Raw genomic sequence first — 17,878 nt, 5'->3', positions numbered from 1 at the left:
AGGTTAAGGTACACACGGGTTTGTTAGAGATCAGGGGAGGTTAAAGACACATACAACCTCCTGAAACTAAGACAAGAAGCGGAACAAGAACGTGGGCTTTGTTTTGTTACAGAAATTGATGATACTACTTGTTTCATGATCTGGCTTGCTGCTCTCAGATCATTTTTTTTGATGTGTACCAAAGAGAGCCCATCTTCTTCATAAGACAGAGATCAAAATTGGTGTAGTTTCTCTGCAGCACTTTTTTTTTGGTCCGTCAACGAAGCCTTCCTCTGTAAAAGATGTCAAACCTGGCGATTCTTAAAGAGACTAGAGGAAAAAAGCCCCTGTTTCCCTGTCCTTCCCAGCAAAGTAGCCTAACTATGCTCTAGTACTCCAGAGTCTGGTAAACACTGCAACAGGTGTCAGGAAGGGAAGGGGAAGAGGAGAAAGGATGGTGACTTACACTGAATGCTGATTTCATTCACAGCACTGGACCATGCCCACTGAAACCAGGAGAGCTGGGGGTGTGTGTGTGTACAAGTTTCTCTTAAGGGGAACGTGGGAACAGCGACAAAAGCGCCGCTAAGACCACCGAGTACTGTTCAGGCCACAGACTGCAGTGAGCAGCATGCACGCAGGAATGGGTGGCAAACAAAAGGGAAGAGAGTACGGTCTCTTTTGGTGACATTTGCAGATTTTAAGGTCACCACGAAACAAGGTTCTATGAGTCTGGATCGTGGAAAATTTAAGACATGAAAAGGAGCACAAAAAAATATGCCAAGTCCGAACCTAGAGTTCAGAGGGCTCTCAGGACACATACAACACTACCATACCCTTCTTCACACCTCATGCACATACAGAAGTGGAAGTTCTGACTAGCTAACTAACAAAACCAGAATAAAGTTCTCTAATAATTGTAACAGGGGCTGGGTGATTTTCCATCTAATTCCAGAGGAGCTTTTTGTGGAAATTCTAATTTAAGCTATCACATAGCTTCTTACATAGACAAAGTGTAACAAAGGCACACAAAACCACCAAACAAATGCAGAAGCAAAGACCTTTATCATAAACGTGGACATTTGGATACAGCTGGAACTACTCTAGAAACTCCAAAGAGGAAGGAAGGAAGATACAATGGAGCAGGGGAGAAGGAAGAGAATGGTGATATTTATGGCATCACCCACAGATCTCACACTGCTTGGAAACCCTTCAAGGGTGGCAGCATATGCACATTACAGAAATGGGAGCACAGAGGCTCATTACCCTCTCCTGCAGAGCAGGATGAATCACCAATACAGCCAGAAACACAAGTCAATTTTAAATCTTCTGATACAAGTCCCAGACCAATACACGGCATGAGAAAGAGAAATAAGCACTCCTTGATAAACAAAAACCACAAACAAAACACAGAACAAAAAAAGTCGCAAAACCACACCTGGATCTTTGTCACAGCACCTCGTGAAAAATATTGTAGGAACACTTTTCCTTCCTCCTTTTATAGTTCTTCCAAAACACAGGTCATCTCTTTTCCCTGACCTACGCATCTCCTTGAACTTTCTGCTGGAACTCTGTTGAACCCGGACAAGGAAGCAGAAAATGGGAAAACAACGGCCACTATAAGGGAACTGCATTCCTTCTCCATTTCTGCTTCTTACCCGTAAGTTAGACATGATCATCCCTCCTCTCCCCAAGATCATGACCCTGTCCAGCCTTGGGAGGTATGGGCTACAAGAAACTGCAGATGATCTATCTAACCACGATAAGCTGATGCCAATTTAAGTCTGTGCTGCAACTGAACAGGACAGTCCTGCTTTCCCCTGGCCCCTCTCCCTAGGCTGCCAGTAGCACCAGTGGAGCACTCATTCTGGTCAGATCACCCTTCAGCTGGCCTCAGTGCGCCCCTTGCAGCAGAAAGGGGGTCTTGGGCAGGCTCTGCCATTCTCCTGGGTGGGTTTAGATTAATGTCAACTCACAAAGTTATCCATCTCGTGCTTTCAGCAGAGCATGGATGGATACAACTTAGAGAAGAAGGAAGGGAACAGAACCAGCCCTTTCGGCAACAGCTGACGGCTACACTAAATCAAACCTAACACCAAATCAGTCAGTGACCAGTAGAAGCAAGATCTGACCTGCTGTTCCACTAGAGCATGTCATAGGTCTAAAACCTATAATCACCACAGTCAGTCTATAGAAAGGTAGATGTCTCCTCTACACTGTCAAATTCTTTATTCATGAGCCATTTTCCTCCTTTGCTTTTGGAGGACAACACAGAAAGAGACAAAAAAGCACTGCTACCTGAGCACCCACTAGCTGCAGCAAGGCCGAGTTCACAGGAAGGAGTTCAATGTCGGTGTTGATAGTGGTCTGGTCAAAGGGGCACGCCTTCCGGTGGAGCTTGTTGAGGCACATCTTGCAGACAGTGTGGCCGCAACCCAAGCTGATGGGCTTCCGGATCGTTTCGTCGAAAGTCTGTGTGCAAATTGGGCAGGAGAGAAAATCTGTCCATTGTGGAGCTTGTACAGGCATTGCTTCAGGAGTTAATTGACAGGACAAAAATCTAAAGCACAGATTCCACTGGAATCAAAATCTTTGAAAAAAAGTCTGTTTGTTTTTAAATATCTTCTGTAAGTACAGACAGTCAGCACATAGTGTGAAACATAACCTAAAAGAGAAGAGAAACACAGTTAGCATTCTCCGCTGGAACAGGCATTTCAAACCCTTTGTGCTACGCAAACACCACTCGCAGAGGTATAGCTCATCTAGGAGGGCAGTTCTGACATTAAATAGACTGAGTCACAACTTGTTTTAATTCCAGCTACTCTCTGGCACTGGAAAAGCCACTTAGATCTATTTCTGCTGTTATGCATCCTTAAAAAAAAGGCAAGGTACTTACCCAACTGAAGTTATGAGGCTGGATTAATTAGTTTTCCATTTTAATGTTTTTTTTTCTTTACAGACAAGCTAATTAGCATCAACTAGATTTGAAACAAAGCGAGACATTTTTAAAAGCATCGTACTGATTCTACTAAAATTTATTTATTTATTTAAAGTATTGATTAAAATTTTATTTTGACAAGGCTTCACCCAAAACCTGTATCACGAGCAAGTTTCCCCCTGTGTTCAGGGGCTCCAAGCTGGCACACAGTGACTCCGCAGACGCAACTGAGCTGCCGCAGCCTCAGCAGTGACGGGTGAATGGCTGGGGTGCAGCCAGATACCACCTGCATCGGCGCAGCTCACGCACAGTGCCAGGTAACACCCCCTGCTGCTACTACAGCACCAGTCCCAGGCTCAAGCAGATTCCCACAGAGCTGCATTATGCCACAGGGACTTATCTGGGCACACCTCAATTATCCTGGGAATCCCCACGCGTTATGGGGTGTAAGTCAGCATTGAGAACTTGCCCTCAGCCTGTCCACCAAGCAGCGCCATTCCTCAAAAGTAGGAAGAACTTCCAGAAGTCACTTCTGACTCTAAGAGCAAGAACCGTTCCTCGAGAACCCTTTCTAACCCTGACTTATATCATTAATTGCCTATCTAGAGATTTTATAGGCAGAGAAAGTCAGATTTTTTCTAATGCACGGACAGATGACACAAACACTGTAACAGAAGAGAACCTGGAGGCAGACTTATTTGCCACTTTTGTATCAACACACAGCAGAAGCAAATGTTACTAGCTGTGAGGGAGCGGAAGATAAGACACCTCTCTGGGACGATAAAGAAATGCAAGACTACTTAATGCGCACGATGAACATTAAAAACCAGCAAACAGGAGACATGAATTGATGTGAATAGAATCATTATCAGAAGCAAAATCAATAATGAACAAACTCAGTGTCCTTCCCGCTTTCTATAACCTGTGAAGTCAGCAAAAACCAGTTCAGGTAACACAGAATTAGTGCCAGATTTTTCTCCATCTCTCACTTTCCCACACAGCACTGGCTTAGGCTTTACACCAAGGAGCGAGCACTTGCTTGCTATTATCTGTTTAAACAGAAGCAAAGCCAGCAACCTTTCACCAAATCTTAGCTAAAAAAAAAAAAAGGAAAAAACATAAAAACAAGAAAAATCTCAACACCAAGTAAAGGCCAAGAGAAACTTCCAAGTTAGAATTGCGTAATTCAGAATCAAAGCATTTTAAAACAGCAACAAAAATCGGATGCTAAAACAGGCTGAAAAGCCTCAGGCTTTTGTTCCAGAGCGCAGTGCGATGTTGTTCACAGTTAACATGGTTCTGCCAAGGCAAACAATGAACAGTTACTAGTTAAGCTTTTAGCCCTGTTTCAACAGCACATCTGAAGCTTAGTTCTAAAGCTAATAAAAATAAAAAGTTACTTCTATCATCAAAAGACGTACAGCACCATACAGCCCTATAAGGAGGTATCCATTGCAAGTCTGTTTCCTCGGCAGCACCCTGTCTGAAGAGAGGCACTGCAGGCGTTAACCCCAACACACCGGCATCCCGCAGCCCGTGCTGAATGGTGTTGTTTTTCCCTAAATGACCCCTTTATTAGAAAGCCTGTATTTTTTCATCTTGTCAGCAGACGGCCACATCAAACCCATTACTAGCGCATCATTATATCCCAAAGGAAAACATTTACACTGGTCAGTTACTTGACTGAGCTAACTGCCTAAAACATGTGGGGAGTTTACTTTCAAGCCTCCCCTTCCTTTATCGATTCCATTTATTAATAAGCCTTGGCAGTCGGCATCTCATCTAGAATCACTCTTTGTGAGCCAATCTGTAATAGGAATTACCTTGAAACACCACAATCCTTTCTGCAACGAGCAGTACACAGCTTCATAAAGAGTGCGCGCCCTGCCATACACCATTCGAGGTTCACGGTTTAAGAGCTGAATCACATTGCTTCCTTCCTACCATGCTGGCATTAAAATAGCCAGAAACAATTTCCCAGACTCATCTGCAGTTCAGAAGTAATTGGAACAGTCTATTTGAAACATTGATTATTAACCACCATGTTAAACCAAGCATTAACAAAAAGAGCAATTTTTACTGAGAAAATCTAAAAGCAGTCGCTAACACGAAGCTACACTGCCAACAGACCGAGCAGAGGGGGGCTCAGAGACTTCACCACCCCAGACTCAGAAGTGGAAAGAGGAGACTTGAACACACATTAACACAGGAGTTAACTAATTAAAAAAAACAGACATGTTGTTCCTGCTCATACCTCTGGCCACTTAAGAAAGCCAGCACAATGAAATAGGTCACATTTATTTACACTCGTAACATTAGAGAGAGAAGTTTCTGTTCTCCAGTCGGGGGAGGAAGGGAGGGAGTAATTCGTAGCATCACTGGTCCCTTAGCAAGGCAGGTTCCAAAATGCTGGGAAGCAAAGGAAGCCAGGCTGACACACAAGCACACTGCAGGAGGGTCCTCAGCAGCCGCAGCCTGGCACTGAGCAGCCAGGGCAGGAGGGCACTCACGCACAAGCAGGAATGCGATGGCTACAGAGGCACGTCTCACCCAGGGGCGACAGCTCCCCTTCCACCTCACGGAGCTCCCTGCCGCCCCTCGCTGCGCTGAGCTTTTCCCTCCGCAGCACCTGGGGACATGCTCTGGTGCCTAAATGCCAGAGGAAGGCCGCTGATAGCACTGACAATAGAAAATTCGTCTGGGAGAAACCTCAGGAAGCCATCCATTTCAGCGCAGTCTAACTGCTGAAACAGATGGCTAACTGGCTCGATCCAGCCAACCTTTTCCCCACAGAGGAAAAGAATAGCTGTTCGAGCACCAAACCCTGCTCCGCCAATAAATCTCCCAAACAGAGCAGCACAGAACCAAGAACTCCTCCAGTCCTGTGGCCGGTGGGAATGGCACAGCAGGGTCTGACAGCTCCCAGGGCTGGCGCCACCCCAAGCACTGCCACTGCCACGCAGTTTTCCATGTCTACGGCTTCGGTTTCCCAGCTGGGACCTCAGTCTTCGGGCTTGGAAGCAGTCATGCACTGAGATCCGCTAGAAACCTCTCCCAGCCACAAAGCGTACGGACGGGTGGGGTACGTAAGAAGTGAAGCTGGGGAAGATGCATCGTTTTTGCAAGGTTTGTGACTTGCTATGACCTTGGAAATAATTGTAAGTCAGAAAATACTTAGTTTCCAAGAGCTACTTTAAACACAGGAGAAATTACAAGCTGCAGCGAGACAATGGAAAACAGCGTTTCATTGCCACAGACAGCTATCAGAACCATGAGTGCTGGAAGAGGGAACACTTTCCAGAGCAGATAAGAAAAAGCATATTCATGCCTTCATGGGGCAACGCTTTTTAAATATGCCTCTCCAGGATTATGCCAGAGGTATGGAGTCTGGTGAGCAAAATGTAAAGCCTGCAAGCAAGACACACCAATTTGAGTAAGATCCCCCTCCCCAGAACGTTATGACTTCTTAGCCCACTCTGTCTTCTCTCTCACACATTAACTCCCGATATTTTAAACACTTACACGTGTCTTTGTGCATGACTGAAGATAAAGACATGCTATAAAAAAGACCCAGAAAATACTCAGGTGCTGTCACATACAGGAGCGTAGTGAGTAAAAGGCTAGGGACACTATTTGAATTGCTAACATTTTAAACAGGGCCCACCGTTTGTTCAAGTAATAGGCTGCAGATCTCAGGCCAAGGAGGGGTCAGCACACTTGCCTGGAAATTACTTACTGATATTTGAGTTGCTAGTGTCGCTTTATGCTATGCCATGCAGCTATCCTACCCTAAACGGAGCTAATAGGCTCTTTTTTTTGTTGTTTTGCAAGCAAGCTTTACTACCACCTGGCTTGCCTTCAGATTCCTACTCACACATTGTGCTAGTGGTGTGGGGAAGAACACTATAAAAAAACACTACGAGACATCCACGGTGCAAAAACTGGAAAACAAGGACCTGTAACTAGGAATGAAGAAGCCCCGAGACACGTACCTTGGGTACTGCACTGGGACCAGAGACAGTCTGAACATATGAAATGTCCGCATGCAAGTCTCCTGCTTATGCTTAGCTCTGTACAGGCTTTATTTTTCCAGTTAGAACTTGGAAAAAATCAGTAAGGTCTCCTCTCTTCTGCATCCTCCCCCACCCCCCAAAAATCCTTGAGATTCCATCCTTAACCCAGACTGGAAATGTCACACTGCAATCAGATCAGTGACCTGTCTCCCCTGGGATGCCACCGGAGAGCTCTGTCGCTGCTTCAGACAGCAAAGCCTCGGCACAGCGGCACGACACCGTATCATGTTCCCCGCTCCGGCCGAGGCCGCAGAGGGGGAGCTGCCTCCTGCCCCAGCCATGTTATGCCTCGGGGCCAAAGCCTCTCACGCACAACTGGAGAGCTTCTGGAGCTTCACCCCTCGAGACGAAGATGCTTTTAAAATCCACACCGCCTCGTGCCAGTAACTGCTGGCCCCAAGTTCCACACGTAACGACACATAGGCGGACTCCCTTCTGCTTTCGGTTAAAATTCAACTCCCTCCAAGTTCACTGCACTCCCCGAGCCCTTCGGTACAAGCCCCAGGTATCGGCCGACTTCCCTCCCAGCCACGTTACTCGGACCTAACTCCGAGCCCAGCAGTATCATGTGTCCCTTCGTCACAGCCCAGCGAGCGCCGCTCGCCAGAGCAGGCCGGCCGCAGTCACGTTACACTCAAGGCAGATGACTCAGCACACCTCCAGGGCAGCCCTGCTCCTCGCCTGCAGTTTCAGGATACGCACCTCTTAAAAGCGCTGCCTGCTCCCCTGGCTGTACAGGGCTCTTTACGGTATTTCACTCAGCTTTTCTCACCCAAGCAGTATCAGCTTCTTTTGGACGTTTGAAGACCAAAATTCTGAGTAATAGTCATTTTTATCGCCTGCTTTTCCTTTTGTCCTGAAGCTGTATTATTTTTGCTGAGTCTTACTCAGAAATAAACCCAGCAGAACTTCCTCCAACAGCGAGCACACAAGCAAGCCTACTTAGTGCAAAGCTTAATGCAAAAGCAGTTCCTCATTGCCAAAACAAACTGAGCCTTGCCAACCAACCTGCTCATGCAAATACAGCTCTTGGCTAATCTACAACGTAATCTACTAAGGAAAACATCAGTTTTTCAAGATTCTTACTCCTTGGTAGTACCATAAAAATTTCTGAGAAAGAATAACCTAGCCAAAGATGTGATCCTCTCTCATGCTGGACTGATGCGGTGAGACACTAATTACTTCAAAACCTCTCTGACGCTCAAGATGAAAAACAAGTCAACAGCCTAAACGAAGCGAGCAGGTAACAGTAAAACAACTCCTGGCTAATAAGGACTACCAGATGCACACAGGGCAGCCCTGCCCGACAACCAGACCCCTCCCGGACTTACCTGCTACCACACAGACTCGACCGATTTTCACTGGTGCTTCACAAGCAATATTTAAGTAAATAAGCCTCCCAATCTAATGCACTCCATGTAACGCAGATCATTTCTGAGAACACAAATAGCTTCTGTTTCCCGATGGGAAGCGCAGCACATAATACTTAAAGAAGTACCAAATTTCATTTTTGGGAAAAACTGACAAACTAACCCATGTGAAACTCTGAGCAGCCAGAAGTAATCGGTTGTTTATACGGCCTAGCAAACACACTGTTCTCAAAAGGCGTGCTGAAGCCACACACACACACACCCCAAAGCCAACCTCACAGTCTGCAGAACAGGACAAACACCAGCCAGTGTTTTCCCTATCTAGTTCCACAGAAAAGTTCCTGGGGAGAGGGGTAGAAAAAAGAAAGAGAGAAAAAAGAAAAAAAGAAAGGAAAGAAGAGAGAAAAAGAGAAAGAAAGCCCATGCCTGACAAGAGTAGGCAGAAGAAAAAGCTTCTTACCTCCGCCTGGGGAGCTCCATGAACACCACTACCACGACAAGCCCAGAATAGTATTTCTGACGGGTTAAGCTTCCCCCCCCCCCATTTGCTCTCTGAAACTTTGCTGTGCACCCCAGGCTGGCGGCAAGTGCAGCGCTTCCTCATTCCTCCCCTGCTGCGCATGCCTGCTCCCCAGCAGCTGAGCACTCGCCCAGAAGACAGACCTTGGTAACAAAAGAAATTCCCACCCAAAAGCAAATCCTGGAAGTCTGTGTGTAACTGGTTCCCACCCTTTTTTCAAAGCCATGTAAAAAACATCAGGCTCTGGTGACCAGAAGACTCTTAAAAAAGAAAAATAAAAGTTATGAATGCCACCAAGCTTCTGTCCCAAACCCCCTGAAGCTCAGGTAAATCAGGTTCAAGGTTTGCTTTGTCTTCCTCAGTAACGTATCTGAGCTACGAAAACAGAGGAAGAAATGGATCTGCTGTCATGCAAGTCTCTTATTTGGCAATCTGTAAAGTTCCTTCAGAAAATAGGGCCAATTAAGGACAAAATGTTACAATCCCTCATTTGAAATTTCCTGGCTTGTAACACCACCGGGGGCGGGGAGGGAATATCACAACTCCGCTCTAGTATCTCCCCAACAGAGGATCTAAAAGCAATTTAAAACAATTTGAGCTTCACAACATCCTGTGAGGCAAGAGCTGAAGACTTCCTACAGACCAGAAAACTGATAAAGTCATTTACTCAGCATTTCGTGAGAAAAAAACAGAATGAAGCTTAATGTGTCTTTTTCTTGACTTCTTAACTTTCCTTCAGTATTTGATCATTTACACCATTGGGACCAAGAACATGAAAAGGCAACACACGTGGAAAGGCAGCTGAAACCTCCCTGCTCGCACTCCCTGACAACACAGCCTGCGCTCGGCTGGGACAGTAAGTGTAAGGGAAGACAGACGTGACTAACTTCTTCATTTCTGGTTGATATCAGACATCCCTTACAGCTTGTTTAAAAGAAAGTGGAAGTGACCGACCCCTAATAACAAATGGTTTCATGGTCTATTACCTAGGAAAAATTTTCTACCAACCATAAGGACACCTAAACCCACAGATGATTCAGGCTAGGGAACGAGCAGCAGACAGGCAGGGCCAGAACACCTTATTTTCATTTCAGTTTAATCACCTGCATGGAAAACGCACAAACTCTTGTAACAGCAGCACGAGTAAACCTGGATTAAAAATCAGGGACAAACTAAACAGATTAACAGCAGATAGCACCTGAAATATTCACAATGGTTTTCAGAAGAGTGGCTTTGGTTCCATGGGTCGAACACTCGGGAGCTACCAGCCTTGTTCGCAAGAAGCGATGGAACCAAACCCCTCACTTTCTCCCAGAAGCAGACGCCATTCAAAGGGCTGCTTTCTGAACACCTAAGAATTAGAACAGCTAATGTGAGAATGAGAACTAATTATCAAGCAATTGATATGCCCCTGGACAGCTATATGCTGACATGACTGAGTCTGAGGCCTTTTCTAAGTCACTGGGGAAGGAAGAGAGAGGACATGATCCATCCCAGGAGACCAAAACAGAAGGTAAAGTTGCTGCATCCAGGACTATTCTCTCCTATGGTATTTTGCAGAGCTTATACGAGAGCCTATATTGAGAAAAAATAGTTTTTACATTTATAGATTGCTATCAAACACTGGTGAGAGAAACACTAGCAGAAATAACCAGAACAAACTTGTCAGTCTTCAGATTTGAGGGTACAGACACATATTAGCTCTTGCTGTCAGCTTCAGAAGTCCCTACCCTTCCTTAAGGATCCCCTTCCAAGATATTCCAGTCAAATTGCTTGCACAGACATCCCCTGGTTCAAGCTAGGGGTTCGAGAGGGACCTCTCTAATAAACACAGGCAGAAATATGGGTCGGCAGCAACTACACAATAAATACCTCATTTTAACTGAAATTGGGCAGCAGACCAGCCACACAAACACCTTACCTAACAAAACAATCTAAGCAGCAGTAAACTTCAAAAAGAGAAAGCAACAGGAACTAGGCAGTGAACTAGAGATGGCAAACACTGCCGATGCACAGGCATCTGAGACGCTTGCTTAGGTGAAACATTTATTTGTTCTATCCATCTTCTGGTGACGTGAAGTATCAAAAGCAATGTGGCAATAACGAGATGGGCATTTGCTAATGAGACAATCTATATTAAACATCAAAATCACAAAGGCCAGTATCATTCTTTTCCATGCAGGAAAAATCTACGGTTACCTGACTACTACTATAGGTGTTCCAGAGCTGAAAAGTAGGTTTAGGAAAAGGGGAATAAAAACCTTGTTGCCTCTGCAAGGCCTTCATCATGAATTGGGGAGATAAGTAGATACTAATCATTTCGTGAAGACCCAGGATGATTCACTGACACAGAAGGCAAAAAAAAACAACGACTAACAACAAAAAATAAAAAAAAATTAGAAAGTGTTGTTTGTCACCTACTCTCTACTAAGATCTCTGTCCCAGCTTGATTCAGCAGCTGTAGTACTGCTTTGATGTCAGTAACTCTACAGCTACAATAATGCTATCACTGCAACAGGTAACAGGGAGATGGAGAAGGCTAGAATTAAAGTTTGCCTAGTGACATTTACCAAAAACTGTCCAAAAATAATAAGCAGCCCTCCCCAGCCTCCACTAACACAGTCTCTAATAAGTGCTGCCACCACCACCTGCAAACTTCCATAAAAGCAACTCAGCCACTCTTTCTGAAAAGAAAAAAAAAATCCAGAAATTACCAAAGCCAGAATTCTGGGAGCTGTGTGGGTGTTTTTGTTAGTTTGTCTCAAAAAACAAAGCAAACAAAAAAAAAATAAAACAAAAAAGTTTACAGTTAAAACTTTAATGAACATATGTCTAGACTTACGGGCCTAGAGTTACAGGGCTAGAATCAGGTAATAAGTTTGAACTTCCCACCCAGCTCCTTCCCCCTCTGTTCAACGGCTAGCATTGCACTATTGACTCTACCAAAGATGTTTTGACTTAAAGTTACCTAGTAGATTGAAAACAAACCAAGCAATCAACAACAACACCACCCTCACATGTCCAAAATTCCAGGTGACACAGAAAAGAAATGCTGAAATATACTGCAAGTGTAGAATTAAGTGAATACACCTGGCTACTGCCAAGCAGAGGAAAGCAGCAGCATCCATTTCACTGAATCATTGTAAGAGTAGAATGTAACCGTAAAAATCCCACTTTACACAGAACTTCACAGGGATTCAGGAAACAAGTATTTTAAGTGTTCATTTGAAATTTTTGACTCAGGAGTTCCTCTTCCTTCTAATTGCTTTGACTAGGAGTTGGTTTTTCTCGTCACTGAGTAGATGCTGCCTCCATTTTAAAGGCTTCATGTTAATAGCTGTTTGCATAACAATAGTCTCTAATAAAGCTTCAGTTACTCTATTTACCTTCAAATGCAGTTTATTTGGAAGACTGCATTTAAACATCAAAAAGATCTTTTAATAAAAGCACAAAGTCATCAAAGAGCAGTAATGAATTTTTAAGCCACAGAAACCTATCGAAGCATTGCATGCCTGCCTGTTTCTTAATTCAGGAGTTCATTTTATTAAATGTACTGTAATCAAAAGAAGGGATCTCCTATTTTATGTTGTATACAAAATAATCTGTAGACTACTGGGATGTTATTTCAAAAGACAATGGAGCATCTAGGTTATTGGTACAACATTCATGATAGCAGGCGTTCAGAACAACAAAACATTTTGTGCCCCCCAACCCCATTATAATTCTACTCCCTATTATGTTCTCTGTTCTCAAATGTTTTGAGAAAGAATTATTAAACTACATCAGCTTCAAGAACTCAACTGCTCTTCTTTGGGAACCTGTTCAGTCAACCACGTGATATCATTTCTACATTAGTACAAAATTGTACGATACCATCAGCTTTGCAGAAAAGGCACAGGTTTGAAAACATTTGTCAGAGCACTGCTTTGCACCATGCTGCAGTCACAGTCACTTCCAAGCAGCAGAGGTAGACAGACTGAGGAGTTGCTATCAGAGGATAATCTAAATTTTCCCCATTCTTCTCCCAGTTCACAGTTTAAGACTTGCTGCGCTTGTCCCGTCAAGAACTAAAACCAGTATTGTTAGAAGTTGTTTACTGGAAATACCTCTACCTACAAGCGGGATAATCCAAAGGTGGCTTAACACCACAGCAACAGAAACCTGTCTCACTAAGACAGCAGACAGCACCTGCAATGCTCACCACACGCTAACATGGGCTAAGCATTTTAACCTTGTGAAGACTGAAGCATCCAGACTTGTGTTTTAACTGCATGACCAATGAAGACAGTTAAAAAATGTATTAATTAAACCTATTTGGGGTTTGCAGTGCAGGTTTGTGCGGGGCTTACACTGGGGCAAATTAGAACTGTTTCTCGGAGAGGCAGCATGGCCTTGCACATGCCAGCTCTAGATCAGACACATCTGTGTCATCTGTATTGGGCCCACAAACTGCCAAAACCAAATCCCTCTCCTTCCCATGTTAGCTCTTTACAGGCTCCAGAAGCTGCTCCAGCTCTGTCAGCTGGTCAAGCAGCCCTGGAAACACTAGGGAAAGAGGGAGGAAGCACAGAAAGGGAAACTGCAAGACAGCCGCTTATAGCATCAACACGTACTCACCAAGTTATTAGATGCAGTTCCATGAACAGCTTCTTGTGCAACAACTAGAGCAACAGACTTTTAAAGTACATCTTCACTAATAGAATCCATCTCTGAAGTAGCAGCTATATTTTAACTACACATTTAAACCCTACTAAGCAACCCTACCAACGAGGATGACTAGAATAACAGTCAGGCATGACAAAAGCAGGTGAAATGGAACAAGCAACTCAAATGACCACAATCAATCAAATTGCTCCTTTATGCTAAGTGCGCCTACAAAGTCATCTATGCTTCAAAAATAATGCTCCCCATCTAGGTTTAACCAATGTTTCTCAAGAGTGCAAATCATGCAAATACAGTCAAACCATCCTTTTGGCTCACCACGGTGAGCAAAGTGCTCTCTGAATATGAGTGAATGCTGTAGCAGCTTGTACCTCTTCAGGTTTTCCACTGCTCCTAGAACCGGAGTTGCAAATGTAGAGGCAATCATGTAAATACTACAGTAGCTAACAAAAATAGCTCAAGGGGACCGAACTAAGCCACATACGCCCCTCTGGCAACCCCTGCAGAAGCTTCACTAATTATAATAGTGGGAATATTAAGACAAAGAACATAAGTTTCACAGATGACTATTCTGCTTGTTTCCATGACAGAGGCTGCAGTTGTGTTTTAATAACCAACCTAGCTAAAGCTCTGGAGTCATCCAAGGTTAAGAGGCAGCTTGTTGCAGTAATGGCACCGAGCCTGGACAGTTTCAGCTCTGTTGCAACTGTTGCACAAAAAAAAAAATGAAGCTAGTCAAACACAGTGTTCGAAGATTTTCTCCACACCTCTGAGCACAGTTTTGTTACAAAAAGTCAAACACAAAGCAACACAGACAAACCCGCTCAACACTTCCCAGTAGTTTTAAATTACCACTCACACATGGCTTAAAAGTCTTCGAATATCAGTAGGAGAGGTCACACCACCTTTGCTGGAAAGCAGGTTAATTCAGGTACTTCTGACTCAGAATGTAATTGAGCCTCATTTGCTTTAAATGCTACTGGCATGGTGATTCAATTCGTAGAATTGCTAAAAAGAGCAGTCCTGGAGGCCAGAAATAGCCTGGGGCAAGCTGCTACTCCTGAATGGGATTTTTCAACCTAACCCTTCAATTAAGAAAAAAAAAAGAAAAAAAGCGTTGCTTTGGTATTAGTCTCACCTTCCAGATTTATAAATAGCATCTTATCTTTACAGCTTTATAAGATCATTTAAAAACAATACTCATGTGGTTTTAGTGAATGGAAACTAAGGGCTTAAGTCTCAAGGTTTCCATTAACCGCCCACTCTTATCCAATAACAGACATTTCAGAGCTTAACCACAAAAAAGAAAACTACATGGTTTTTGATATATTTTTAAATACACCAAACAACGCAAGACAGTTCTGTGTAAGAGAAAAAAAGGAAAGCCTTGAACTTCCCATTGATCCTCCTATCAGTACTGGATGAGAATTATAACCATCTTTGGCAGGAGCCTGACTTCAAATAGGAAAAAGGACTATCGGATAACCTCTTAATAGGGGATTTTCAATTATAAACTCATTTTAAAAGTTTCAAGTTATATAACTTGAACATAATCAAAGCAAAAGGGTAAAATATAATCCCAGGAATTTACCTATTAAAATCCACTGCCAACTTGGTGAATTTTGCTATTCGAGCCTTGTAAGAGGAGATCTATTACAGAAACGTACTTCTTTTAGACCAGAGTGCTCTTATTTGCTGCTGCCTTAGCAGAGAACTGTTTATACAGTTAAGTATTATAAGACTTATTCATCTCCAAAAACGTATTACCACCATATTTTAGCAGTACCAGCAACCGGAACCAAGTAAAATAAAGAGGATGCTTCATCTCACGTGTCCTATTGCCAGGATTTTATCAGTATAAAGCACAGAACTCCTCACGGCATGCTAACTAGTCTATTTTTAAAAGCAAAGGGTAAACTTCTGCTAAAGAACCTTATTCATTAAGGAAAGGACTAGAAGACTTTCAAAAAGAAAACCAGAGTAGCTCCTCAGTGAAACATCTTTGTACTTGGCTTGGGTGTTCTGACTCCTGCTAAGGATTTTCTTCTGGAAGCAGCCCCAGCCCACCACGAGCTGGTAACAGGCACACCATCACAGGCTGCAGCGAGACTATGCACGTTTGGGCCCTCACACGCCCTGACTGCAGCATTACCTGTTCCAGTACCTTGAGAGAAAATCTGGTAATAAATATTGCAGTTACTGTACATATTGACCACACTGAAAGCTACTTGTGTTTTTAAAGTTTCCTCCTCTTAGAATCTTAAAATGGAGCGCATGCGTTTAGCTGCCTATCACACTTCCTTTGCTGCAGACCAAGACAGAGTAAGTGCTAAGTAAGCCTTGCACTGACAGTATTTGCATGAGCAGATCATTTAAACCCTCTGTCCTGTGCTGTGTAAGGCCCCAGCTACACAGCAGGTATCTAAATAAGGCAGAAGAAGGGAAAACCAGACATTGAAACCATCTTACCACCCGTGTCATCAATGCCTCCTTATACCAATGCCTCCTTAGTGGCTTGGGAATAAAAGCTATGACTGTAAGCTAAAACCAAAGAACAAACAATCCAAAGGAAAATTCTCAAAATCCATAAAGCAAAACTACTGTGAAGCCCTTGCAGTTGGTCTGGGAATTATTTTCTTTGACATACAAAGCCCAGTAGGAACAAAGCATTTAAATGTATTTATTAGCATACTGCAGTCATTGGATTTTCACAGGCTTACTCTCAATTTTCATTCTGTAATGACAGCTCATATATCAGCCCGTCACAGCAACATGACTGATTTTATTCCCACTTCTCAAAAGCTACACTAATTCATTAATGCAATTTCAGGACTTATCAGCTAGGCTTGAAGGAAAGGATTGCTGTCACTCACTTCCCCTTCCTGAAGGCTCCCCATTGCTGTCACATGAACTGGTCTGAGGGTTTCTTGTTCCCCCCTCCTGGGAAAGGGCGGGGGGACAAGACAGCTACCATTTTTATTTCACAGGTGAATGCATACATTACTCAAAGGAAAACACAATGGGACATGTTTTTTTCTTCAGATTTTACATAAGAGAAACTATGCCTGTGATCATTTTAATGCCAGTGAGTAATACCAACACCACACCCTGCTCTCATCGTGCACTGCCTAACGCGATAGCCACGCCATTACGTCCTCGAATACCTACGCGTGCAATTTACTTTACCATTTATTCCTGTGGGTGCCTTCTTCCACGTATGTCCTGAAATCATCTGAATCATATCCAAGCTTCAGCTTGACAGAGATCAAGTTATTCTATTCTGAACTGGTCTAGCAAAGCTAAAAACCCACATAAAAAATGGCTGTGATCATGTAATTCCTCCTTAGAAACACACCCAGAGACATCCCCACCCAGTCCTTGTGTGCAATTTTGTTAGAAACATTTGACCAAGAAGTTCCACTGAGAAAGGAGTGACTGAAAAACTAACTACAGATTTCTGCTTGCTAAAGCCACGTAAATCCTCACTCAGGCTTTGAAAACGGGGCAGGGGGAATACTTAATTTCTGTTAGCTGCAATGCAGAGACATTGATGCTTAATGTAGAATAATCCAACTGGTTTATTTCTGACACACCTGGTACAGAAAAAAATGTTAAAACAACACTTAAGGTAGCTTGCCAGTTTTTAATGCCATCTGAATAGTCCTGTTTTTAGAACATCACACATTAAGGAGATGTGAAAGTTTTACCAAGCATTCCCCCACCCCTCCGGAACATACTCCGCAAAAATTATAGTGCTTGGAGAGAAGATAAGTCTCAACAACTCTGGTAATAGGAAAAAGAGGATACATTTTGTACAAGTATAACCTATGGAATGTATTTTCATTTGTGGCCACAAAGCTGCCAAGCCTCCACTACCAGAGTTCTCTTGTTCTAACCCAGTCAGACTTTCTCTATCAGCAGCTCTGAAAGGACAAGGCCAAAACAAAAACGTCATTCTCCAAATTCACTCAGGCAACCAAAGGTGACTTACTGCAAGTCCTTAACCTGAGAAGTACCAACTGAACCACGCCTTTTTGCTTTCTGGTCAAGTGTTTCAGAGAGTGTTGTCCACAACACCATTCTTCTGCACTAAGCCACAATTATCAACGTTAAATAACTTTTTGTCTCTTCGCAGGCCCTCAACACAAACACATCCTTAAAACTGACAAATGGAATAGATGATTCAGAAGAGAAAACCAGAGGGAAACATGTAGTAAGCTGTCTTCAAGTCAGGAAAAGGCTCTCTACAAAGTACCACACAATAGCTAAACAGCATAAAAAAGGTATTGCAGAAGCCATGCCTTCAGCCAGCAGTCACGTGAACACAAATACAAGG

The 17,878-nt window shown here is 43.5% G+C and overlaps 1 protein-coding gene across 19 annotated transcripts in view; it reads right to left on the bottom strand.

Annotated features, from left to right (window-relative positions):
• The window catches only part of RC3H1 (ring finger and CCCH-type domains 1), a 62,979-nt gene that overhangs the window by 37,246 nt on the left and 7,855 nt on the right, over positions 1-17,878 (bottom strand). For 9 of the 19 annotated variants that reach the window (XM_040565302.1, XM_040565309.1, XM_040565295.1 and 6 more), the window contains exon 2: positions 2,275-2,644. In XM_040565302.1, the coding sequence (XP_040421236.1) occupies positions 2,275-2,508 (234 nt within the window). In that variant the 5' untranslated portion in view covers positions 2,509-2,644. Of the gene's footprint in view, positions 1-2,274; positions 2,645-8,820; positions 8,972-17,878 lie in introns of those variants that run through there. The other 10 variants (XM_040565298.1, XM_040565305.1, XM_040565307.1 and 7 more) reach the window with 4 other exon arrangements.

The sequence above is a fragment of the Cygnus olor genome, chromosome 8 (genome assembly GCF_009769625.2).
Source record: "Cygnus olor isolate bCygOlo1 chromosome 8, bCygOlo1.pri.v2, whole genome shotgun sequence".
NCBI lineage: Eukaryota > Metazoa > Chordata > Aves > Anseriformes > Anatidae > Cygnus > Cygnus olor.
This window is presented reverse-complemented; position numbering and strand designations above follow the sequence as displayed.